This window comes from Melanotaenia boesemani, chromosome 4 (assembly GCF_017639745.1).
Source record: "Melanotaenia boesemani isolate fMelBoe1 chromosome 4, fMelBoe1.pri, whole genome shotgun sequence".
Taxonomy (NCBI): Eukaryota; Metazoa; Chordata; class Actinopteri; order Atheriniformes; family Melanotaeniidae; genus Melanotaenia; species Melanotaenia boesemani.
In genome coordinates, this window is record NC_055685.1 from 31,279,050 (window position 1) to 31,306,916 (window position 27,867).

Consider the following 27,867-nt stretch of genomic DNA (forward strand, 5'->3'; position numbering starts at 1 on the left):
TGTCATGCACTCTTCCTAAATACAGCCTCTATATAGTTTTTATTCTATTTTCTCTATCTCTGGAATGGGAGTTTTATCCAGCCACATGCTTAGTTGGTGCATTTAGAAACATTTGTTTGTGTGCAGTTGGTCACAGAAGCACTGATGCAAACAGGATCATGTTAAGGAACTCACAAACACTGCAGCTGTACATCAGATGGTGGTCTACACTAACCTGAATATGAATTCTGTCTCATTTTCAAAGCTGCAATGCTCATTTTGCAAAACAACAGAGAACTTGAGACAATAATAAAACAAAAATACAGAAAATAAATTATTTGAATGGGTTAAAGTTCATTGCTAATTTATATGTAAGCTTGAATCTCCTCAGAAAGCCATGTTTGAGTCCCAGCCTGGGGCCCCTTTGCTGCATGGCATCCTTCTCTCTGACCCCGTTTTCTATCACTGTCAGATAAAGCCCACTAGAGCCTTAAAAAGAGAAAAAAAATCCATGACAATATGACATGAGAAAACAAGAGATGGTGATAACAGTTCTTAACTGAAAAAAATGAGGCAGAGGGCAGAAACTGTGTTCTTTCTATTGTTATTTACCAAGTAATATCAGACTATCTTTAATATGGTTTTGTCAAAACCTCAACAGTGACTGTAAGAAAAAATATCAACCAACCTTAGAAATCAAAACAAACAAAAACAATAACAAATTAGAAAATTATATGTTTTTATGTATGAATTAAACAAGGATCTCTTAGTTAATGGTTTTGCAGTTATTCTGCACCAACACTGTCGCTCCAGCCCCTAAAAGCAGAACAACATGCTGCCTTTATACTTTCTACATATAGTCAGAGGAAATCTGTACATCCATCAAATTATGTTAACACATGATGAATTGTAAATGTTCCCATGTTGTAACCCTGTAATTCTTGCTCATTCTGTGCACTTAATATGTAATGCCATGGTAAAGGGGTCATGGTTTGTTTCTATGAAAGCCCCAACATCTTTACCCTGCTGTGTGTTATAATTTAACCACATATGATAGATAGATAGAAAGATAGACAGAGTATCTGTCCAAGCATGTGGCATCCTTCTTTTTGAGGTAGGCTACACTACTGCATACAGGAGGTTACCTGCTTCCACAGACTGGTGGTAGACCTGCAGCAGCTTCTTGCAGATATTGAAGGATGCTGGCCTTCTGCTATGTGCAGGAAACAACGGCTCTGTCCTTCCCTGCACAGAGCATTTGTGTTGGCAGTCCAGTCCAGCTTAACATCCAACTGCACTCTCAGGCATTTGCAGGCGTGTACCGCCTCCACACTGTCACCTCGATGAGAACAGGTTCTGGATGTGGCGTACTTCTCCTAAAACCCACCACCATCTCCCTGGTCTTGGTCCTGGATCAGTTCCTGATCACCGTACAGGCCACGTGTTAAAAATGTTACTTCACTTGTTAAATGAGAGTTTTAGTAGCTGTAACACACTCAGATTACAACACATTAGCCATCTTTTCTAGTGGAACACGTATATCTGTGGCAAATGTTCTCAAAATGAAGTTTAATACGTCCTCTATCCGAGCCAAGATATGCGCAGAGTGGTAATGACGGATCTGTTATCTCTGTTGGCCATTGCCTTTAGTGTGTGAAGTCATTAGAGGATGTAATTAACTCCTATTGTTTTAGAGACAAGTCGTTAGCAAATGAGTCAAAGACGTATGTATTAGCCACTTGATTATGCTGCTTATTTTGGTGACCTACAAGCCATGGGATGTTAAACAAGCTGTTTTGTTAGACTGCAAAGGCAGCGCTGCAGCTGGGCTCACGGCATAACGTGTCATCACACACGCTATGTTTTTATGATAACTCGCAAAATGCAGATGAAGCACAATGTGTCCTCGGTGCAGATTTGAGCACAGCAAAAAGACATATATCACTTGTTTTTGCTGAAAAAACTTAGAGATTTTATGAGTCACAGATAATGACAAACGATAAAATGCCTCCAGTTTTTACACATGTTTGCACTTATTCAGATCAGTGCAGCCTGTCATTACTGTGTGATGCTCTCTGAGCACTTTGAACAGAACATTTTATACCAGAAGGATCACTGGGATGGCACAGTTAACAAAAGTAAACAGGTTTCTTTCATGCAGAAGAAATTTGAGAGTTTGCCGTGTTACAGTAAATCGCAGTTTGTTTCCCTTCCAACTGATAAATCATTGATAGCATTATTGAGAAATCCTCCTGGTGCAGTAGTAGTGCAATAAAAGCCCAAACATCCTGGCAGATGAGCTGAGGCTTAGCGTCTACCCAACAAGCCACTCCTCATCACGAACAGCTCCCTGAAGTCATGTCCATGGTGAAAGGGAAATCATTTAGCTGTGACAATTGCAAATAGCTCTTTTTTACATTCATTCAAACTTCCAATCATTTTAAGCAGGGTAATTACCTTTGCTAAGAAAAATTGAAGAAGATGCATTTGCATGCGTTTTCAATAAGTTTCCAAATTTCCAAGATCTGAAGTTTTTCTTTTTTTTTATTTGTGGCTGACAAGAAGCAAACTTAGAGCTGGGGTTCAGTCTTAGGAGGTAAAATGTCCAAGCAAAATTTGGACACCTAGAAGGAAAAAGGAGAGAGTAGGAGGAGGAACAGATGGATGGATGAAGAAAGATGAGAAGGGGTGGGGATGAGGTAAGGATGAATGGACGAGGGAAGGTAAATGAATAATGGGGCTTGGTGGGAAATTGGTAACGGTGGGGGTGAGGATAGGAGGATGAATGGATGGTAAAAAGGCCGGTTGAGAGGGAGGGTGGGGTTGAGAAAATGACCTAGACCAGGAGTGTCCAGCTACGGTCTTTGAGAGCCACAATCCTGCAGGTTTTCCAGTAATAACAGTGCTCTATCAGAGCAATTACACCAAATTACACATTTGTTCCTGATTGACTGCAACCCAAAGATCAGGAAAATTCTCCCAAATATTTCTTATGCTTATGTTTGATTCATACAAACAGAGTAGACTGAACTCTGTTTTTCAGATGTGTGAACAATTCAGCTCACCAGATTTTTATAGTAACATTGTTTCTGTGTGATGAAAATCATCTCATCTCAGTTTTGAACCAGAACGTTTTCATTTTCAGAGCTAGTACGGCTGTTTCTTCTGTAGAAAACAGTACATGTCTTGATTTTTACCTGAAGAATCGAGAGTTCAACATTAAAAAGAGGGTATTTGTTTTTACTGACAGCATATTAACGAATTGGGTTTTGTATTAGTTTGTCTTTGTGTTTATTTGCATTTTCTCTACAAGTCATGGCAGCAACATATCAAACAATAACATTCCTCTGTCGTGATAAATCAAGATGAGGTTGTCTAAGTCATAATTCACTTGCCCCTTGACAGCTGCCATAAGTCTTCATCTTCAGCAGATGGACAAGAGCTCCCTGGTTTAAATGCCACCCTGTCTAAGTTCAGCTGCATGCGTTTGCATGCAGAATATCTAAAATGTATTTGTTCTTTTTTCTGTAAATTGCATGTGTCCTTGTTTATAGATTCTTGTTACCATGCAACCTGAGTAAAGTAATCATCAGTGCTTCTCACTGATGTTTACTTTCGTTACCAGCCGGCAGATTTGGTGTGGAGTTTACAGATTTATTCTTGCAGCGGCTGGGTATGCAGATGGGGGAGGATTGACCTGCTGTGACCTTGGAAGAGTGCCCCGGTGGAGGACGACGGCGACCTCGGGATGGGCAGGATGTGCTGCAATGCAGCAGAGCGGTACAGGGTGCTGCACGCTCTCATTCACACACACGTACATAAACACATGAACTGCAGCATTATATCATGAAACAGCAAACACAGTGTGCGTACAGATGCACACAGATCAATTTAACCACACAAACACCACATCTTCCTGGATAAGCAGGCAGGGGTGTGTCCTGCTCTACCGGCTGCTGTCTGACTGGCTGAAAGCACACACCACCTACATGACTGTGCATATTAAACAACACACGCATGCCCTTTTTACCATGCATTTACATCCCTTAATAAGCTCCGACGTGACCACTGAGAAATAAAGCTCTCAGAGGCACATTGACTAAAGGGCAGAAATAATACATGAGCTCTTGTAAACCATTTAAAAACTTAAAAGAAATGCTGTACAACTTAAATTATATTGCATTTGTAGTGCACATATATACATTATTGTAACATCCTTGTTTCCCTGCATACACACATCTATAAACAGACAGTTTATCCACCTCACTGGAGCAGCATTTACTGCATTACACATAAAAAGCTCACTGAGTTCCATGAAATGCTATAGATCCCCCAGTCAGCCCAGCAGGGCATCCCATAGGAGCACAACATGCGACATCAGTGCCAAGATGTGTGATTTAAATAACAGCACAGCACAAACCCTCATTAAAGAGATTATCTGGGGCCAACAAACAAGCCCTAATGACTCTGAGCTATCAGATCAAAGCAAATCAGCATAGTTTAATTTCACTTGCTGTAGTGCTTATAGGGGGCAACCAAACACATACGTTTTATGATCTTGTGCTGTTTTCAGTGTTAGCACACCTGACCAGCAGCTTAGAAAACTTACTTCAACACTAATATGTAAGAATAAGTCTGGTGATATATCTAATTTATTTCTTATTGTTAGTAAATTCAAGAAAAACACCAAAATCAACACATTTGATGGAACCAGCTGACAGCTATATTCATAGTGGGAGGGATGTGTGTGTGTTTCCACGGAGCTTCTCTATTGTTTATTAAGAATACAGCACTGAAAAAAACTGCTGTGATGGCTGACATTTTCCTTCTTTGAACATGAGCACTGTAGTTTATTTGTGTCAATCCCACTAATGTTGTCATTCTTTGTGGATTACATATTGACATACACAGAGAGCAGTGGACAGTAAATGCACCACTACTACAAATTCCAGTGTGCATCTTTTTCTTTTTTTTTTTTTTGTTTGTTTTGTGTGTGTGTGTGTGTGTGTGTGTGTGTGTGTGTGTGTGTGTGTGTGTGTGTGTGTGTGTGTGTGTGTGTGTGTGTGTGTGTACTGTCACAGCAATCTGTTATATAAATATCAGTTTTTTATGGGGTAATACCAAAAAAGATTATGGAAATAGACTGCACATTTACAAATCGAATATAAAATAATATAAACAGCCTTTAACTGTTACACTACAGAAATTTTCCATTTTTAAAAATATAAAATGTAATTTTATTACATGTAAAATAATGTAATTTTTTACCATCTTTGTAGGTAATCTAATTATGTAATAATTACATAATTTTTTCCATAAACATTAAAAAGACAAAATAAAACAAGAGACAAAAAAAAAAAGCAAACATAGGGTCAAATAATATTAATTGGAGCACTAGAAGATTGTTGGTTTTGGTATTTTGTAGAATTTGTTTACCATAAAAAAAAAAGCACATGCATGGTATTGGTGTAGATCCTTAATAGTGCAGCAGATGTTGGTGGATGTGAGGAAACATAATGGGAGCAGAGGAAGGAAGAAGTAGTTGGAGCTTTTCCAGCAGGAAATTCTTACAGTGTGACGCTTTTGTTTTTCATCTGACAGGATGGGATGTAGCAACATCTTGTAGGTGTTGCTGCTGAACCTCTGTTGATGTGCAGGTGTTTTTTAATGGTAACTAATTAGTTTAATTTCACAAAACTTATTTTTCTGGGCATCACACCTATACACCAGTGACTTAAAGATCGGTTTGCAACCTAATAATCTGCACAGTGCCAAATGGAGACAAAAACAACAAACAGTGTACTTTTAAATAAAGAGGTCTGTTTATTAGATATATCATATGCATTTTCATATAATTGTTATAATACCAATAAGTCAAAAATAATAATCATATAATATTTGTATATAGATATATATATAGAAAACTAATCCAATAATCTACTTTTTACTTGGACTTTACTTCCTTGTAAAAAAACAATATGGAGAAATGTACCTTCTCACCTTCTCCCCAGCTTCAGTATAGGCGCTTGAAGGGAGAAAAGAAGATAATACAAAAAAGAAAAATTACACCTGAACATTGCATCTCATACAACTATAACATCTGTCAGCAGCTAGTAATGTTGACCATCTTGGTTTAAGACACAGGAAGTTTTTTTTTGTTGTTGTTTGTTTTGTTTGATTTTCTTTTAGAAATATGTTTTTGTTTTTACGTTCAGTTGAAATGGCAGAACTTTTTACGAGGAAGGGAGACAATGGCAATCATTTGATCATCTGGATTTGGAGACTGAGAGGCAGAACATTAGATTACACCAGTCTCATTACACACTTTGAAGATAATGAATAGCTTGGATGAAAGAGAGGAGGGAGAGCAGAAAACGGGGAAGAGAGTAGGAGACGGAACAATGACTGTAGAGGAAAAGAATTTCTGTTTTGAACAGTAGGGTATAGAAAGTTTGCTGTGCTTCTTCACCAATGATCTACAATTTGTAAACACAGGGTAGCAGCACAAACAGTGCAATGTCCTCTTATCTCACCAATCCCCAGTATCCCTTCCTGTCTGTCTAATTTCTCTCTGGGAGGCAGCAACGCCATAGCTGGCAGAGACAGATATCCGCTTTGATCCATTTAGCCACGGCAGTCCTCATAAGTCTTATCAACCACACTGCTCGCATTCTACCTAAAAAACTCCCACCCCATCCGCTCAAAATCTTGATATGTAGAAATGAAAACATGGAGGCAGGCTGTTTTTAAGGACTGTGGACATGGATGAGGCCAGGGACTACAGACCATCAGGAGTTATGGAGGGTGGCTTTCAGGGACCCTGGAGTCTGTCGAGGCCAGAGACGCAGGAGGATTGCCCCAATGCTGCACCTCCTCCTTTTGAGAGGTGTGGGTTGCCAAGTTGTCAAGAGGAAGCGTCAAAGCTGCAAGAAAAGAAAAGCACAGAAACAGGAGGTGTTTTTTTTTTTGTTTGTTTGTTTTGTTGTTATTTTTTTGTTTTTTGTTTAACTAATTTTGAAATGATTTAATAAACTTGAAAAAAATGGCTGACAACAGCATCTGAGCCTGCATGTTTGGTTTGAAGGGTAGGCAGATTTCCCAGCTGTTCAGCTCACGTTTGTTGTCAAATTGTCACTGGATAGTGGATAAATTTAGTATATATGAATCTATAGACATCAGTTAACGTCAGTGACACGCTGTTTCACCAGCTAGTGAATGCAGTTTGACCGATTGCTGGTCATTGGGCATGAACTGGTTGTGTATTGCCTGATAAACGGGAGAAATTATGTGTTATTCATGTTTTTCCACTCCAATTCCCTGATAAACTTTAATCATAGAAGACACTTCCCGTCTTATGGTAGGAAAGGCACAGATGACACTGACAGCATTAATGATGGCTTCACTATATGTATCCAACACTCCCAGTAAGCCATGATGGCATAAAAGTGACATAACAGGACCCTAAAGACGAGCAAGTTAAATGGAATGAAGCTATTATTAAAGCTGCAGTAGGCAGGAACCTGAAAACCCACTAAAAAGACCAACTTCTTTATCCATGGCTTTCCTGATTAGCCAACAACACATTCTCATTCCCAAGTCATCATATACTAAAATTTCATAAAGAGCCCCTCATGAAAAACATCTGTAGTGATTGTCATAATCAACTAAAACAGACTTAAAACGGAAAAGCGTTCTGGATATGTACTAAAATATAATATAGAAATAGAATACATTTCATTGCAGTAAACTTCAACATTTTCCACATGCACATGGTACGTATACATGGTACTCCCACTTCTGGCTCCATGTGCTGCTACATGCTTCAAATTCAGGAAATGTGGCACTTTGACTGCATCCTCTGTGTTGAAAACTGAGATAGTATCTGAGTATCTGGGAGTGAGAACTAGTTGGATTATCATGAGAATATTCATGTGCTTCATATGCCCTAAAATGAGATAACAGCTAAAGTGACCTCACATTGCAAAAGTCCTCAGTTTAACCCATAAGTCAACCAAAATTCTCTCCTTCTGTACAAATAATTTGCTGGGTTTGTTTATGTTTATTCTTTTACTCCTTCCCTTCTTTTGGGACTTCATTTAGGAAAAAGACAGTAAAAAAAAATCAGATGCATGAAAATCATTTAGGGAATGTTCCCATTATAAATCCATGTTCACCTGAGAACGTGTGCATGCAGATCAGCCCAAAATATTCAGTTTCCACAACTGTGCATGTTCTCCAAGTTCCATTAGGTTTGGTTTTACACATCCTAACTTTTGTCTATGAAGCAGCGAACACCTTTTTCAAGCTCCAGTTTGAGTCAGTGTTTTTAATCACAGACCAGAATTCCCAAATCCTGGCAGCAGACCAGAACTAAGGAAAGGTGCAAAAGTCAGATTTCCTCTCAGACCACACCAAGTGAATTATACTGAAAGGTTTTTCTGAAATTGGTGCCCATGGATAACAATCAGTTACTGCCTAATTTGAGATTTTTATTTTATTTTTATTTTTCTGTCTTGTAAAAAAAAAAAAAAAAGCCTTTTCTCTTCAACTATCTTGGTTTTTGAGTCAAATGCACCGCTTTAGTCAAACTCCCAAGTCTTTCTGAACATTCTAAAGGACCAGGAGGCCTGCAGTTATAGAGCTCAGTTTATTCTTTAATAACAAATTGGAGCTCAGGCCAGTCTGCTCAAATACAATGTTATGTGCAAAAACTAAGAAAATTGTTTCAGACTTCCTTGTGAAGCTAATGCATTTCCAGGTATTGTACCTTGCATAATTTCAATTGTTTTAAAAATAGTACACCTGGGGCAACATTTAGCTCAACTGGTTGAGCGGCCGCCCTGCACACAGAGATTACAGCTGCTCACTGCAGCCAAATCCTGGCCTGGTGCCCTTTGCTGCATGTCATTCCCTGATCTCTGACCCTCTTTCTGTCAAGCTGCTGCCAAACAAACAGAATCCTTTTAAAAAAAATCTATAGTTCACCTGATTCATCATCTTCTGCTGCTTCTTTTATGCTCCCAGCATGCAAGTTACATTCAGTTATGTCTATGTTCAATAACCACTGCTTGAAACACACACACTCATAAACACACTTACCTGTATTCTTACAACTTTAAATGGTAAAAACACTGAAGTCAGTTGCACATGCGCTGCATAAAGATGATGCATGAATCAAGCTTAAATGTGAAAGAATTAATGATAAGAAGCATCTTTTTCCTAACTCCCAGCATAAATCTGTTTATTTTGGGGTTTTATTGTTTTATTTAATAGCAGTTATTAACCTGCATTATGTTGTTATTATTGTGCTGTTTTAGGCTGTGCAGCTCTTTGGTCAACTTAAGTTGTGTTAAATGTGTAAAAAAATTGATTTGACTTATTTTTGAGATATCAAGCATTGGCAAGATAACCATTTATAAAATAAATAGTTACAACTTACAGTATGTCTTCTCATACATAGGTTGATAGGTGTATGAATAAAAGAAGCTGCCAAAGTCTGCAGACAGAATCAAATGAAAGTGTGTAAGGTGTTCATCTCTGCAGGCTTTTGTGTTGCTTATCAGTGACGGATCATTTTGTTCCTCCACGCGTCTGTCCTCTACAGCCGAGAGCCGAGGGACAGTGGTGGGACTCGACTTCAGTCTGCATTGTTTGCACATTCTTGTTTCTTTTCTCTGAGCTTGCAAATCGTCTACTGACACAGAGTACACTTTCTTCCTTTCCTCACCTGAGCCACTGATATTTTTGAAGAAGTTCAGAGGGAGCAGCCTGGACATAGTAATGGACTGACTGAGAAAGAAAAACGAGAATGTGCATGTTGGAAAAGGTTACCGGGCATGAGAAAACCATTTGTATGGCTTGAGATTACATGTGGATCTGCACATGTGCGCTTTTCAATGACAGGAATGGCTACGGCTTATTCCACTATCCTCCAGGGGCAGGTATGCCTTGTCTTGCAGTCATTAAATATTAACACAGCCATCTCGCCCTCCGGCTAAGGCCTGATGAAGATGTAGGATGGCACACAGGGACAGTAAAGGGTCACCTCTAACTCTAGTCCCACTGTAAACCCACTGTGATGACACCTGGGCCAGACCAAGCATGCAAACACATTACTCATCTGGAGGCGGCACACTGGACTAAGACTTACTATAACCCTGCAATGACACTGGATCACAACAGAGTATGGTTTGTTGATTACCTGCTTATTAGCATAAGAATAACGTGCAAATATTGCTGTATTCAACATTCTCACCACTGACCATATTTTATGTGAATCCTTCCAAGCCAGCATGAGAATAGGTTTCATAACGCCAGCTGAAGGAAGCACAGTGAATGGTAAAATAGAATAATGGGAGCTAATTACTGGATTATGCACCCCTGTGGAAAGAACAGACAATGACCTTCATTGGCTGTTCTTCTTCTTTCAAAGACTCCAATTAATACAAAATGGGTTCATGTAGAAAAACAAGGTGGAGAGAGGTCCTTACCTGTCCCATAGCTTGACATTTCTACAGTTGTTGCTGCAGCAGCCGGCTGATATCAAAGCTGTGGGAAAAAGAGAGGAGGAGGGAGACACAGAGGAAGAGACGAATCTTAAATGGGTTGTTGTGACAAGGGAAGAATGCCTCGTTAATCCAATAATTTAGAGCCCACGTCTGTTTATAAAGACAAAGAAAGAGGAGAAAGACTCATAAATAAACATTTTGATGGACTACCAGCTTTTGTTGTCAAACTGAAATGTATGACAAATAAAGGAGTGAGAAAACAGCAGAAACATGTGTCACTCACAACTCTCACAAAAACATAGCTAAAGATAAAGAGCCAGAAGACAAAGCTTAACATTTTGGAAAATACCCAAAATGTATTTATTATTACTTAAGAACAAATCCAAGATAAGAAGAAATTTTGTGAATGTCACAATATTTGTAAAAAATTCCTAAGTAGGACTTGAGAACAGAAATTAATCACATATTAATGCTAAATGTGATGCAACTTTCTAACGAGAAGAGATTTACCTCCATGTCATTACTTTCTAAAGGACTACTGGACTGTAGTCAGTTTTCTACCTGTGGTGATAAATTATTCACCATCTACACCTACAGAAACGGCAACACGTAAACATCATTGTTTCTTATTGGCTTTACAATGAACTCAGACTTTATCCAACTTTCAGACTAATTTTTAACTGTTTACTAATTTGGCTTCACTACATATCTATGCTTTAAAAGTACTTGCTTAAGGTTTGACTTTAGATGTATAGTTTGGCATAAAAATATTCAATGAAATATATTCCATTGCAGAAAGTTTCACCAATGTCATACTCTGCTCTGGCAACGCATCTTATAAATGACACCAACCGAGGAAATCCTGCACGTTTAAAAATTAAACATTGGGGGCACCGTCTGCATTAAGTCCTTATCAGAGGAAGTGTCTATACACACTTTACTTTAGGCATTTTCTAACATTTTCAAGAAAACAAACATTTCCCACCACAACCACATTCTTTTAGCTTTGAATTTTCCAACTTCAGTCTCTGCTGCAGACGCTGCAGTGACAATGGCTGTATGCTTGCAAAGCAATATTCTGATCATTCTAGAAAAGACATTATTCTGATCATACTATCAAAATGTTTTCTTGACAAGTTTAAAATTAGCACACCATTCATGGTTTAATATGATTGTTTATCTACATTGGGATAACGGATTTAGAGAAGGCTTTTTCCACAGCTGTGTTTTATTCAGAATTAGGTCTTGGTTGGGTTAATATCACAGTATTGCTATTTAAATAAATGTAGCCAGTGACGCATCCCCATAAGGAGGGCTAAATCAGATTCTCTTCAGGCGCAAATCTATGTGACGAAGACTGCTTTATATAAATCTTGATCATAGATGACAAAGGGGACAGCAATTACTCTCCAGACTGAGTGACAGACAGAACAGCTTTGTGCACTCAGCTAAGTTATGCTGTCACAAACCCATTCTGACATCACTCTGATAGATGTAACTCCTTTTTTTGAGTTTTACCTTTCTTAAACACAAGGCAGGGCCTTAACTTTGTCGTGACATCTCTGACTAAAGATTTCTGCTCTGCTTCATTTCTGCCTCTCGGGAAAAATGTTACTGTCAACCAAAAAGGTGTAAACCTAAACTTTCATAGTACAGGATGTTTACTGTCATACTTTTACAGCTTTGCACGTACAACTCTTGTACTTGATTTGGTTGATGTATGCAGTGAAAAGAGTTTTTGCCTCATAGATCACAGCTTTTTTAAATGTTGTCCCTCCATACCTCCTTTGCCCTTCAAAATTCTTTTATCGTCACCACCTTGCTTGATATCTGTATCTCTTTCTCCCTGAGCCAACAATCCCCTCCTCCCCAGGAGTCCATAATCATGTTTTCAGCACATTTCCTCTCCTTGGTGCAGTAGCATCTTACATTAAAGATTCATAATACTCTTGTGACCGCCTCACTGTGCCAAAGATTCCAGCGGCCACCTTTGCTGCTTTTCCTCCTTCTTTTCTTCTTTTGTTTATCTTCACAGGGGAAAAAAGGGGAGGGTGAGGCAAAAATACAAATATATAAAAGCTCCTTTAAAACATCGGGTGAATGCAGCAGTGAGCTGGAGGATATGTTCATTCAGAGGTCGGGGCATGTGCAGTGAGACTGATTTCATGGTTTAATTTCATTGGGTTGGAAAGGCATATGCACATTGTTTCCTCTTAGCACATGAACACAAATAAACCCCAAGAAAGTGCACAGACAGATTGCTGTTTAGATAGAACCTCTAAAAGCAGCAGTTAGACCTAACATTTTCTGGTCGATCAATACAGAAAAGGATTTTGCACCGACATCTAAACACTTTATGAATCATAGTGATACTAAAATTAAAATCAGCATCTAAAAATGTACTATGTTATCCCTTTACAGATTCACTCTTTGTTACATTTATTTGGCTACATGCCCACTAAGATAATGACATCTGGGTGATTGATAATCTTATAACATAGTTGGAGCTTCTTAGGTTCCTCAGCGCATACTCTTGTCTTGGACATCTTATCTCATTCTCAAACAGCACTAACTGATACTTTGATCAAAGAGAAACTGATGTTTGTGAGCAACAGGTTTGCACTGAAAACACCTTAGATAGTTGTACTCCAAAGCAGAATGCTAAGAATATTGTTTACTTTACATACTGGCTTAAAGAAAATAAAAAGAAACAATCACCTCAATGTTCTTGCAGAGTTTTTATCCTGTTCTCTGGACGGTTTGTGCATGTCCTCAACAGAAAAGGCTGACTTCTCACCAGGAGTGTGGTGTGCAAATTCCATGTGCATAAAGTCATGATTTTAATTCCAGCCCCGAAGTTAACAGAGAAGAACATGCACGCTGTTTGCATCTCAGCTGCAGCTCAAACTGCACTGTATCTGATTGTTGTCTAAAATTCTAATATTTTGCTTTTTTGAGCCTTCAGAAATTGGTTCAAAGCTAAATATGATGCTACAACATTTTCTGATTATCGACTTCATATCAGCAACAGAACACCTTTCACCTTACAATGTGAAAAACATCCAAAAACATATCTATTATCATTTTCTTTTGAATTCTACAGTTACATGTGAATGGCCTTTTTCTGGGTGTGTATGTCATTATTTCTGGAATCATGGATTACACAAAACAGTGTATTTACAGCCATATGTATATGTGAAAAACTCATACATAGATGTTGAGCTGCAGCAATGTGGCAACATGAAAACTGTACGTGCAGCAGCTCTACGACACACACATGCACACTCCATGTAGCTGGTGTAAAGAAGGTGGTGGTGTAAGTACAACCATTAATCTACATGACACAAACATTAGACTCTCAACAGCTACAATGTGCAAGTGTAGTTGAGCTATTGCAACCACTAATGCTAATCTAATCTATATTTACTGCGTGTTTACTGCTGATCACCCCCGCTAGCTGCAGCTGTGACTTTAGGTTTTGAATAAAGAAATGTTATAACGGATTGCACTTCACCGCTTTTCTCCCACTGCTGCTTGTTTTCACTGCTTCAGTGTTCACAGGGCATAAAACTGAGGCTCAAGTTTACATGAGAACCAACTCATGAAGGTCGTTTTATGTTTCTGTGACAGCAAAAGGAAAAAAAAAAAAAAAAAAGGTAAGAAGAACATAATTGTTTCATGATCTAAGTTGTGTATGATCATTCATGCCCTCATTTATTCGCGTCTTGACTTTTGCAACTCTGTTTTTACATGTTTAAGTAAAAAATCTCTGGAACGTCTTCAGGTTGTCCAGAATGTTGCTGCAAGGCTTAAAACAAAACCTTCCAAGTATTCACGTGTCACCCCTATACTAATCCAGCCTAATCCAGCTGCACTGGCTCCCTATTCTTTAGTGCATTTCAAATGCTGGTTTTAACATATAGAGCTCTAAATGATCAAGTACCAGTTTATATCAGTGACCTTTTGCAGCCTTATGTTCCCAGCAGCTCCCTAAGATCACGTGATCAGGGTCTGCTGGTTGTGAAGCAAATGTGACTGAATACTGCCTAAAGGTAACAGAGCCTTTGCAGCAGTGGCTCCCTCCCTCTGGAACTCGCTTCCTCGCAGCCTGAGATCTGCAGACTCAGTGATCTCTTTTAAAAAGCAGCTAAAAACGCATTTTTAAACTTGCTTTTGCTTATTTTAATTTGTTTTTAAGTCTTCTGTGTTGTTTTCGTGTTTTATTGTGAAGTATTTTGTTTTTTATTGACAAAGGTGCTATATAAAAAAACACTTACTTACTTTACTTACTTTAAAAAGTACAATTTCTGTGTAATTTTATGGATGCTTTATGGTATTTACAAGAGGATCAGCTAGCTAGCATGGCTAATAGGAAGCAAGAAGTGTAATATCACTTAAATACAAGATGATTAAAAATTGTATAATTTCTTTGATTATTTATCATTTGACAAGTACAGTATAGCATTTTTGTTATTTACAAATAAAGCTTTTAACGAGTGTAATGAAAAAAAAGGGCCTACAGGCTGTTTTGATCTGCATATCTGCAACATAGATCTGTATGGAAAACAAACTTCACACTGACACTGAGAAGAATATTGGGCCATTAAAGACCAATTAAAAAATCAGATAAAACCTGTGTTGCACCAGCAAACGTGAACTGTAGAACCATTAATCAGTGGTGCAGTGTCTATCCTCCTAAAAGGAGTAGTACATTCAGAATCTGTTCGTATGCAATAAATGGATAGTGCCTCAGCTATGGCACAGGAGTTATCAGTGGAGATCTGAGTTCCTGTGGTAGCTCAGACAGAGTAAAAGACAATGCACAACATCAACATCTGCAGACTTTTTACAAGGAAAATATTTAGAAAATAACCTGATGAGTATAGGTTCACCTTTGACATAACCATACTCAGGCCAGCTGCAGTGAAATGAGATGATAAGGTGCTGGGTAAACAGCAGTCATGACTCTCTGTCAACTAGTCTGACCGTGACCAATGTCAGAACAGCTGATTACTAGTCTCCCTGCAGGGAAAGGAGAAATATTTCAGCAGGATAAAGTTTCAAAGCATGCTGCAAAAATCACACAGAGGTTTTTATAGAGGAAAAATGTGAAAACTGACCTGAACATAAAAATCACCTGAATGCAGAATGGCAGAGCATCTTGAAAGGAATTATTCGTATCTTTTAGGTTGATTAGGAGCAACGCTGTTGTCACAAATAAGTAAATTTCTGAAAATAAAAAAAAAACTTATAATCTTAGAAATGGAGTACTGACATTTACTGCACTGATTTTACATTCATCTGACATTTAAGATATATTGAACAGCGGTGCACTCATTTCCATTACATACTGGATCCCCAAGTGTAAGGGAACCCTATGTTAAAGTTGGTGCAAAATATAGGTCAATCCCCACAACACAACATGATTTATTCTAAAAATATCCATTTCAGAGACATGTTTGCTATTTACCTTAAGAATCATTTCATACATATTTGTTATTTGCTTCTCTGAATTAATGTTTGAGTCAGTCTAGGAGACAGCATGGTTATTTTAACATTTAAAAGCTTATCAAGTGCATATATCTAAACAAGTGTGCATTTTTAGAAAGTATGTCACTAAACATATAATGCATGAAAGATTTTGAATCAAAATTTGGTGGAAATCAAGCTGCATCAGTTCTGGGTCTAAAACCATTTAAGCTCAAAAATAATTAGCCTGAATTGATTTTCTGTCTTGAGCTCAGCAGACAGACACACACTCAGGTCACAGGATTAACTGCCACATTGTGATGGTGCAGTTCTGTTAACACCAAAATCCAGAAAATCCCTTTACCGAGAACTTGATCACTGTCCAATGAAACCCACTTGCTGTGAATTCTAACCAGAGTCCCTGACCCCCTACAAAGGTAATTATAAAGTGAGCAAAAATACAATACACTTGGACAGTGTTTGTTGATTTAGTTATGGGCAGGGTGTTAAAACTAAAATTGGATTGAACAGGATATGAGAGATGTGTGTAGAGGAAAAGAGAGTTTGATGTGGGTCAGAGGAAGAGTATATAGATAATGTGATTACGCGAGAATAATGTGGGTGCTAAGCTTCTTAAATTCCACCCCTGTATGCCAGCGCTCAAGCGAAAGGCTCTAAATGTCCCCACAAAGAGATCTGTGAGATTGGTTTGGGAGGAGCTGATCCCATATTGAATAAATCCCTCGGGAACCCCCTTCCCTTTGCAGCTAGACACTGATTATTAACTCTGTGTAACGTATAATCTCACACTTCATAAAGCAGATTCATTCAAAACGGTGTTCAAATTATAAAGTATCTTTTCATTTGATGAAAAAGACTGATTAAATAAAGGAAAAATGATTTGGGGCGATTGGGTAAAAAGAAGCTGCTCTAAAAAAGAAAATTCTGAATGGCTGTTCTGTATGATTTGTCAAAAGCATTGATAAAGTTGATATTGATGTCTGAATCATGCTCTTAAACACACAAACCAGCTCAGCTCAGTGCTGCTCACCTCTCAACAGTCTTTGATCTGTCAATTTTTCCCCTATCTCCCTCTCCTCTTCTCTCAGTTTACAGAATCAATACAAGGTAATTTCACATGGCCATTCACTCCGATCTTCCCAAAATCAGCTGTATAAATTATTCAGGTCGACTGTGCAGGAAAGCCTGAGGAGAAGCTCGGCAGATCATTGACCTTCCTTTGCGCTGGCAGTCAGACAGTCAAAGAGTAGGTTCATCTGACTGAGGTTACACTGAGGGCGAGATATTTCTTTTAACATCCCTTAGGTCACTGTAGTGCAAAATGTCTTGGCCATTAGGGTAAGTTAAAAAATTCTTTGCAAGCCTGCCATCATGCCTGATGGTCTGGTGTACACCCAGTACTGAAGTGCCTGAGAGCTGGGAATGAAGGCTTCATCAAAGCTGATAAATGCATGTAAAAGAATGCCGCCACAGCAAAACACTCTCTAGACGCTGCACTCATGTTAGTCCTGTGATTTTACAGCAGCGACATGAGAACAAAACTGCCTCTGTTTGATCAGTATGAGCAAGCAAAGCTAATCAAGGACAGCATTGAGAGGATGGCTTCTTAGAGTGTGAAATGTGTGAGGCCATACTCAACTGGCTGCTACGCTGGTGTTATGAGAATGTGTTCCATGGCGACAACAAGAAATAACTAAAGACAAACTGGGTGAGAGACAAAGTACTGCAGGCAGTCAAAGCAGAATAAAAGGCTTAATAAAATTCTGATCCTGAAATGAGATCCAAATACAAATGGTAACTCTTTGAGCCCTTTTTCTATTTGTAGACATCTGCTTGAAAATTGCATACCCATAATGAAATGACCACACGGCCTATTTCAATACTTTAGGAATCATAACAAAGGGAACACTTGTGACGTTTATTATGATGTATAAATATCAGTGTATGTGTTACTGGTGAAGAATAAATGAAAGTGGTGTATAGCACAAATGAAAAAAGTTTCAGGCTCACCTTAAAATGGGAGTCATGCAGCTGTGGGTCTAAACTTCAATCAAATCATAGCATAATATGAACATTATCTCGCAAAGGATAACTCTGATAAAGTGGAGTAGAGCAAAACTAGAGAGGTTTTAGTACAGTTGGTTCAGGCTCCATTTTGGCCCAGTTTGGCACTATCTGTTCTGTGTCACTCTACTGGGGGACCTCAGGTTTTAAAAAGTTTACAGAAAAAAAAAAAAAAAAACTTGTTTTGAGTAAAATAATGACTAAATCTTCATACATTTTAAGTAATTTCCACAAACAAGACAAACAAAATTAAGAAAACACACAACATCCTTAAAAGTAAAGTAAATTAGACAGATAGTAAAAATAAAAACTAATAAACAATAATATTTGCTCTGAAATTTTGCATTATACCTCTAAAAATTACAAAAATGAACATCAGTCATTGCAGAGCTCCACTAAAGCCAAATAAAAGTTAATAATAAAAAAATGTTATCACTTCTAAAATAGGCCATGCTTCACCTTTCGTAAAATTAAAAAAAAAATAATAATAATTTTTTAGTAATCTTGCAAACAAATAGACAAACTCGTAAGACTTCACAGAAAAAGCATCCTCTATCAAGTACAAATATGGTCCAGATACACTCCAAAATTTAATTTGCTCTTCTCTGGTCCAGTCACCACCTACCCACCAAGTTTCAATTAGTCTTCGTAGTTTTTGTGTCATACTCCTAAAAGCTAAATAACAAAAAGAAATAGCTATAAAAATTTCTCTGCCAAGGCCAGAACTGAGCAGTGGAGATCATATAACCTCTTTAGCAAAGGTAACGTTACGCTGTTGACTAAATGGTTTCCAACTATAATATAACATCAGAAGGTCACTTCCACTCAGGGTTTTAAAATGGAACTGAATTCAAGAAGTATTTATTTTAGCTTGTCACAAGCAATTAAAGAAGATTAAGAAAAAAAACTGCCTGCAAAATACCTCAGTATCATTCATTAATCCATACAGAACAACAGATCATCTTTTCCTCATGAACTAACTTCACTGTGCACATTATGTGTTAGTCAAACAGTTTACGGAAACTACAGGCATGTCTTTATGTAGATTTGGTGAAATAAATCTTTCAAGCTTTTGTCACCCTTAAAATTTTTACCTTTGTGTTATGGCCTAAAAATATTTACATTTTCCTTTTCTTGGCTGTGTTATAGCGAAGATAAATGGCTCATTTATGTGATAAATGAGCCACTTTTCAACAAAACTTTAAATAGTGTTGCTTTAGCAACATTTATTTAATCTGAGCTGCCATTTGTGTATAAATAATATTTTGCTGAGTGGACAATCCATGAATAAGAAAAAGGAACCCTGTCACCCTGGTGTAATTAATGGGAAGTGTCTGACTAAGTCGTAAGAACTAAAAGAATAAGTGATGACAGCAGGAAGAAAGAGCAACTTGAAGCCTGTGTGTCAGCAGCGAGGCTCACTGTGTGGCTGAAATAGACCATGGACAGATGTGACCATGAACCTCAGTGGAATACAGTAGAATAATTGCATCTGAATAGACCAATGAAGATCTCTTTCTGTTTTTGTGGACACAGGGTGAAAGATCAGCATGTCTACTTCAAAGACAGTGTCTTCTCATGCAACCACATCTAAACACATGCAGAGACGTCTCATTAAATTATTCACTGTAGGCTCAACAAAATCTTAGTGACTTATATTTAACAAAAGAAATCAAACGATGAGAGAAAAAAACTAAAGTCTGTCTAAAAGACTTCTAGATACACACGGTGTGACAATTTTTCCTTCGTTGCTTTCGTGCTTCCTATTGAAGCTTAACATCGCTGCTGCATCCATTCTGCTATGATTCTCAAAGGTAAATAAAATATTTAAGCAAACACTTGCAAGATAAACTGCTGTTGTCCTATTTTAACATGTCACTACCCATCAGTCCTCAGTGCAGATGAATAATATAACAAACTAGGCATACAATGGAGTCTTGAGGATTGGAGTGCTTGAATGCAATCAAATCTCAGATGGGTGGGAATGATCAGATGAAATATGTAAATTTCATCAGCAGTAATGAATGGTTAGACTTTCAAACATCCCACAATGCTTTGCAGTTCTGTTTGACAGTAAAAAACCCATTCATGGACTTCTGTTTTGACAACTCCCACATGCCTTTGGAGCTTGATGACCTGTGTCTTAGGGCTGAAACTTGTTTATATTTTTTAGAGGGTTTTTTTTCTCTCTATTTTCCTGAAAAAAAAAACAATGGTAACCCTTTTGTGTTTGTGCCACATTAAGGCCTTTTGTATTTAGTCTGAAACAATGCAACACATTGCATCAGATATAAAAAATGTGTGGGCAGCTAAGCGAACAATGCAACAACATACAGCATGGAAAATAAGCTTGCATTGTCTAACCCAACATCTAGGTGTGGATAAAAATTTTCATTCTAGACTTAAAATAGTGCACACAAGTCACAGAGCTTTTCTCACATAGAAGAAGTGAAAACATGATTTTCAGTACTTAATTAGAAAGGGGCAAAATAAGACTGCATGTCCAGAAAATAAAGAAATACCAGCATAAAGGTACTTGTACTGGAGAATGAAACACAAATCCACCATTTAAAGAAATCATTAAACTATCTATTGCAGTTCAAGGAAATGATTTTTCCAATGATGTGTTTCCCAATGCAAGATGAAAATGTAATTAAATGTGCCTTTTTCAGTCAGATCTCATAGAACAAGAGCTGAAAGAAACCCTGTAAGCGATAATGGCATAAATATAATTCTGATCATCTCGTGTCAGTAGGCTCAGCCAATCCATCTGCAGTAATGGGAACATCTCACGTGCCTCACTGTCACTCTCATCAGGAAAACCATTACATCAAACAATGCACAATAAGGGCAGGAGATGAATTCATGCTCCGGGAAATGGATGAGTACATCCTTTATGACATGTTGTATTCCTGATGAGTTATCTCACTTTCTATTCTTTTAGCAGATGGTTGAGCTGTAACAGCCATCACACTGAAGCAGCAAAGCAGACCATCTGCTTCCTGACCAGTGATAAAAACACAGAACTGACAGGCACCGCAGACAAGCTAGCTGAGCATCATGCAAGAGTATCCAACTTTGAAAGGAAGCATAACACAATCTTTCTCTATAGATGAAACATTAACCGAGTGTTGTCAGGAGCTTTATTAAAGGCATTTCATTATCGAGAAAAATACTGCAGCCTTTTGTTTTGACTAAAACACCCGCTTATAACATTCTAACCAACACGTTTAATGTCGCAGACACCTTATCTGTAATTCTTCAGAACAGCTACCTACACTGTTGGTTCTCAAGTGTCTTTGAAGTGTTTCTGTCCTTTAATTCAAAATAGATTCTAAAGCTTTGAAAGGGTCAACAAGCAGTACTGCTAATATATTACATTCTGCCAAATAGCTTTTCTTCATGACAATGAACAATCATTTAAAAATGATTACTTTCACATCTTCATATCATTGCTGTATTAACTGAGAATTTGCAGCCAAGACAAGATCAAAGTACGCAGTCATTAACTGGTAATTTTCTGGTTTCAGTGGAACAATAAAGTCGTGCTGTTAAAATTGTACATGATGCTCACCTGCCTAGAAAAAAAGTTACATTAAGGAGCACACATATGATCTTAATCTTAATGTATTGTGGTGGGTAATGCAGTGGAGGAATGGAGCAACCAGTGACAAAAACAAGAAGAAAAAAAAAAGAAAAAAATTGTTTATCACTAGTTTATTTTTCTTTTCTTTTAAGGCAGACATCTGAGCACACTCCAGAGTGTGGTGTAAAAAAAACACACAACTGGCAGTAAATAAGCACTTTTCCCAATAAAATCAGCAACATTAATTACTTTCACAAAACCTAAATGTCTGTAACTTCAACCAACCCAGCCGGCCAGAATCATCAGCTAAGAAATAACAAGTAACTGTCCCTCCAACTCTGAGAGAACACACTCACCAAATATTTCATAGTTTAGGATTTTCTATCCTTCTCAAAAACCCTGAATTTGTCCAGCTTTTAAAGACTATATTGAGAATTTGACTAATGGTCATTACAAGTGAGTTGTGGACTTGAGTTGATTGACTTTTACAGCAGCACAGAGGCAGGACACTTAAACACTGGTGATGAAAAGATGGAGCTTATCATACTTACGACAGTTATCTGACTATTAAAAGCCAAATAATAATAAAAAAGGGAAGTTAGACATATCTGACTGCCTGTTTATTCAATTAAAAAAGTAGTTCAGTGCAGTAAAATAGTAATTTGAGTATGGAATAGAAACTTAGATGCACCTTGTGATGTACTAAATATTTCACACATGGCTTACTATTGAAGAAGATCTTGAGGGAATTCCCTTAAAACTAACACACCTACTTTTAAGACATGAAGGGTAAATGTTCAGAGCTCCTGTAAAAAAAAGAAAAGAAAAAAAAAACCTCAATATCCAGAGAAATTCAGAAGGCACTCACTCTGAAACACCTCTAGGGTCACACTCTTATCTGCCCTCCAGTGGGAGGCCGAATATAACTGTGCAGAGGATCTGTCTGTCTTTGTGTCTAGTCTGTATGACAGATGGTTAACTGTGACTCAACTGACAGTTGAAGTTAATGACACATGTCTAACTGAGATGTCTGCATCAACTGTCCAGAGACAGCTCCAGGTAGCAGTCCGCTGCGGCAGAGGTTTTCATTTTTTTGTTTTTTAATCTAAAAACAAGAGGATGAGACCAAAGTTACATTTACTTTGCAATGCATTCATTTAGCAGATGATAAATGGTTTAGACTGTCATTTCTATGTTCATCATCAGATAATGAAAGCATGATTTCTTTCCTGCTGTGCAGCACAGAGAGGATTAGTGACAGATTGGGGTTTTTTCCAGCAGGCAAAGTGGATAATCACCCTGCCTATCAATGTCACGCTGTACTTTGGAAAACTTGTTTGGTAGATCCCAACTTTGTCATGCAGCAAGACAATACCCTCAAGCAAGGCTTTCCAAAAACTGCTCATAGACGAAAGAGAACAATGGTGATTTATCAGTCGTGTCATGTCCACTCCAGTCACCCAACAGGACCTGTATGGGATCATTCTGACCAAGAGACAAAACCTTACAACCAAGAAAAGTGCTAAATTGTACTGGGAATGTCTTCAAGCTGCAAAAGGAGAGATCACAACAACCTTGATGCCTTGATGGGAAAATTTGGAAAAGTTGGGATCAAAACCACAAGTTGCTATTCTGTCAAATAAAATATTACTTAAAATAAACATCATTTCCTCAGAACTAGTGGAAGAATATTATGAAAATAGTATTCACTGCTGAAAAATGTAAAGTTTTGGGGGGGTATCTACTTTTGGATAGTAAACAAATTATTCATCAAGTTTATGAAAGTCAAAAGAAATTTAGTCCAAATCTGCCAAGTCTTCAGCTAACAGCCTGTAAACTGAAACGTTGGTCCAACTTAGCTCTTCTCTTTCACTCCCACATATTCACCTGATACCATCACACTAGCTGTTCTCTGCATGGCACAACTATAGCTAAGGTAAATGCAACATAGTAATGTGAATGTGGTAACTGCTAGTGACTTCAGGGCTGACAGAGATTCCCTCAGGCCCAGTTCTGCACTTGTGCATGGCAGCCACTCAACTTCCAGTTAATTACCTGGCCTAGCAAGCTAATTTCCTCTCAGCTCAGTGGGCTGTTCCCCACTGAAAGGCATAAGAGTACAAAGGCTGTTCTCCAATCCAATGTGTTTGCGTGATTCCTGCATGACTGGGGCTACTGTGGAACATTTGTCACATACCTCCGGGGTTTCAGCTGGAGCAATGCTAGCACATGCCAAGCAGCCTCCATCATAACTCAAATAGCTACTTTGAAGCTGCTGATGATGGGAAATGTTCAGCCTTTTCACTAAGTGTGACTGAGTTGTTCTGCATTGTGCATTACATCTGTAAATAATAACTATATCTGTAGTAATCATTCATTTGCTCTTACACCTTTCTCCCTTTATTTAGAACTGCTAACATGAGCATTTAGCTGAATAAATGAGGCCTGGCAAAAAGAAAATAGTCAAAATTGCTTGAGTAGGATTCCAAAAAGAGGCAATGTATGACTGTGTACTCCGTTCAGGGGGAGCTATCTTTGGAAAAAGAAGCTGACGGCGGCTTGATTAAAAATGACAATGATATGCACCCGGGGTAGATAAACAAAATGCTTAATCGTGCTCAGTTAATAACAACTTTGATAGTCTATGGGCAAAGGTGTTTGGGATAATTGGTCTCAGATGTGATTTTAAATTCAAATGCCATGATAACACTTAAATGCAGCATTTTACCCTTTGTGGGATTGTAATTAAGACATTGAACTTGAGAATTACATGTCCCTGATGGCCTCATACTCAAGGTAGCACTATAATGATCAACCAGATATTTTTCTTGAGCTTAAATTTAAATGATAAAACACCAGTTGGGGGGTTAAGTAGTCATATTTGACGTATACATTAGGATCCTATGATGTGTGTCCAAACAGGTCAGTACATTCAGCATCATGCCACTTAACTAAGATTGTGAAGTCATGAGGCTTTAAGCTGGAATAGGAGCAAGTCCAATAATATTACTGAGCACCAGCCCAATGCTCCACTAAATCCTTTGACGGCGAGCAGCTGTGATAAACATTCAAGCTCTCGTGTTGCTTAGGGTGTGAGACTTCAGTTTGTCAAGGGATGCTCTCCATCCATCGTATTGGCAGACAAGTGTGGAAGAAGAGGACAGAGTGGAGTCAAAGGAAGGAAAGAATAAGCATTACAGGGAGGAAGATAGAAAAGGCAAGAGACGGAGGGGAAGAAAACAGCCAGTAATCCACTCAAATACTTCCTCAACCTTTATTCTTCGACTCAGCCTGGCAAACAGCACATCCTCCAACTTCCTCCAAAAGAGGGCTTTGTAATCACAGCTTTGTCTCTGTCCGACAGCTGGCTGTTCACAGGGCCAGCCAATTGTGATGAAAGGAAAGGAAGACAGAAAAGAGAGAAAGAAAAAGAGAAAGAGATAGTCAGGCTCTCTCAGTGTCGACGGAGAAGGAAAACATGACCTGGAGCCACAGCTTCTGTGATGATTTCCTCCTGCACTGACAGACCACAACACTTCCAAACAACAGCCGGAGGAGCTGGAGGATCTGATCTGATGCTACATTTATAAATGTCAACAGAGTCACTGAGAACAGGGGGATGATGTTTGCTAATTCAGTCAAATGTTTTATGTTTAGGGAAGGGGAATGATGAGCCCAGAATTTCTGAGATTTTTCTGGGATCACAAATAAAGGAAAAAAAATATTAAACAATACACTAATACATAAAAAATGTGTGGATGAGCTAGTTAGCTACAAGAACACAGACATTAGGTTGTTTAACTGACCTTTATGATTGCTAATGTATGATTGGGCACTGACCTGAGTCAGTGCCCAATCATACATTAGCATTTACAACTTAACACAGCAGCCAACTCAAGGCTTTACACTCCACCGCATGTTGAGACATTGATAATTGGCCTGAATTATAGAGCCACTCTGCATTAAACCGTGTGGAGTGTCCTCTATCTTTTTAATCTCCCTCACAGACAAAAACATAAACATCAAACTGAAAGGAATAAATTAAACTGTTTAAACTGCAACTGAAACATAGTTTTATTTTCACAGTCCATCCATCTATTCAATAAAATACAGTGTCAGAGTGTTGCAGGGTACACCCTGGATGGGTTGCTGGTCTAGAGTCTTTTCCATTGCCTATAATATTGTATTTGTAAAACAATGGTTAGTTCTGAACCTTTAAATAAATAATAAGGCATATTAATTAGGACTCTACAGCCATTTTCTTATCCTAGAGTCCAAACTCTATAATGGACTGCATTTGGCCCAACAGACTTGTGGCTCGAAACTGGAAGCTTCAGCCAAGTTAAGTCAACCCAGCTGCACCTAGAGGAGGTTTCTCTGATGTCAGTGAATGTCAGCATAAGTTTATGCTGTATTTCTATGTGACAGAGGCTCTAATAGGTGTAACATCAATGAAAGATTGGGGGTTGGTGTGGATAATGTTCTGACTGAACGGGTGCAATATATAATGTGACATCCTGTTATATCTGACATTTATCCAATTAAGCTCTGCAGTAGTTAATTTGTTGGCCCAACAGAAAAGAAGACCTTATTACCAAATGTTTGTTTGCTTGTTTTTTTTTTCTCACATTTGACAAATACTTTGAGATTAGAAAAAGAAAAGACCAACTTCTAGATTTCTGTCATCTGACAAAGGTCAGTGCTAGATTTTTTTTTTTTAAGTAGTAAGTTAATCTTTCTGTCTCTCTCTCTCTCTCTTTTTTTTTCCTTTGGAGGGGGGGGGGGGGTAATTATTGGTGGAGCTAAAGAGCACTTCCCTGGTAGCAGAGATTATTTAAAGTGTAGGACGAAATGTGTGAAAAATGCCATGGCATTCAATCCACTTTCAGTGTGGTGGAGAAGATACATTTTGACAAAGTGTCTTTCTGTTCAGGACAAACACTGAACAGAAAAACACCGAACAGCTTTGTTCTAGCTTGATCAACTTCAATACTAAGTATTTGGGTACTCTGAGCATTGTTATATAGTTTATTTTCAACTCTACGTAAAAATCTTGCATAACTGAGTTTAAGTGTAATCCCTAAATGCACTCACCAACTATGACATGGTTTCTCCACATTATCTGAAAACTAAACTAGTGCTACCATATACCTGGATTAGCACTGCTTCATAGCTTTATGCTAACAGCAGGTTAATAGCCTTACATAACATTAATAGCTGTACTTGCACAGGGACAAAATCTTTTCTATGAAACGAACCACCAAATTTCAATATTCTTGAAGGATGACTAATTAGGAAACTATTTTAAACGTGGTGCAGTGACACTCGCGTTCTAAGCTTATCTGGAAAGACATTTCTGTCCATCTCTGCCAGTGACCTGTCAATCACCTAGAGAACCTGGAAGATTTCAGAGATGTCTACCCTGGCCATCCTCTAGCTTTCCCCTGCTTGCCATGGGCTCCATACAGCTCCTTCATCTGTTTATCTAGTGATAATCTACAGGGTGGATGTAGCATTTAAATCATATTTAAGCATCACATGATGGATACACTGCATCAGTTTTAAACACCACATCCAAATAATTGGTTTTCAAACCATTCAGAGAATTAGGCTTATTTAGCTAATTATGCTAGTTTGGCTAATTATGTGACCTAGTTTAGGATCCAGGGACTCAACCGATCAATAAAACTTTTCACACTAAAGATTTGCAACTCAACGTGTTTTCATCATTAAAAAAAAACAAAACAATTAGAGTAAAAACAGCAATGATGAAAAATAAAACCGCATCGCAGCCATGCTTTTTTTTCCCAACCTCTGTGAAAAATCACAAATGTTTAGACTAGCAGCCATTGTCACTTTAAACTGAATCCGCCATTCAAAGTAAACACTGTGCATGTACATGTGTGTACTGCGTTCATTAATCACTGACATCACAAGGGCAAAACCATCACAATCTAGTGTCTGTCTTTTCCCACAAGGCCTATTTTTTCTCCTTCCGATCATCTGGGCAGCTTAAGCTAATATGCAGAACTTGTGATTGCTAAAGCAGAAAATATGATTAAGTCTCTTCTCTTTCTTAAAAAAGACTCAGTGAAGAGGTCCTACGCTTAGCAAATATTCGGCCCCTCAGTCTGGGTCAGGAGACTACAGGGTTCATGGCCGATTAGAGGGAATTTATTACATAGAAAGACAAAATCATTAAGCACTGGATTTAAAGTGCCATAGTAAATTTAACTCGCT

The 27,867-nt window shown here is 38.1% G+C and overlaps 1 protein-coding gene across 1 annotated transcript in view; it reads right to left on the reverse strand.

Moving 5' to 3' along the window:
- Positions 1-5,432: 5,432 nt before the first annotated feature.
- ccdc85al (coiled-coil domain containing 85A, like) overlaps positions 5,433-27,867 on the reverse strand; it is a 28,699-nt gene continuing 6,264 nt past the window's right edge. Inside the window, exons 3-4 of the mRNA XM_041984163.1 lie at positions 10,470-10,527; positions 5,433-6,902 (exon numbers count right to left, since the gene is read on the reverse strand). Of these exons, the coding sequence (XP_041840097.1) occupies positions 6,884-6,902; positions 10,470-10,527 (77 nt within the window). The 3' untranslated portion in view covers positions 5,433-6,883. The remainder of the gene's footprint in view (positions 6,903-10,469; positions 10,528-27,867) is intronic.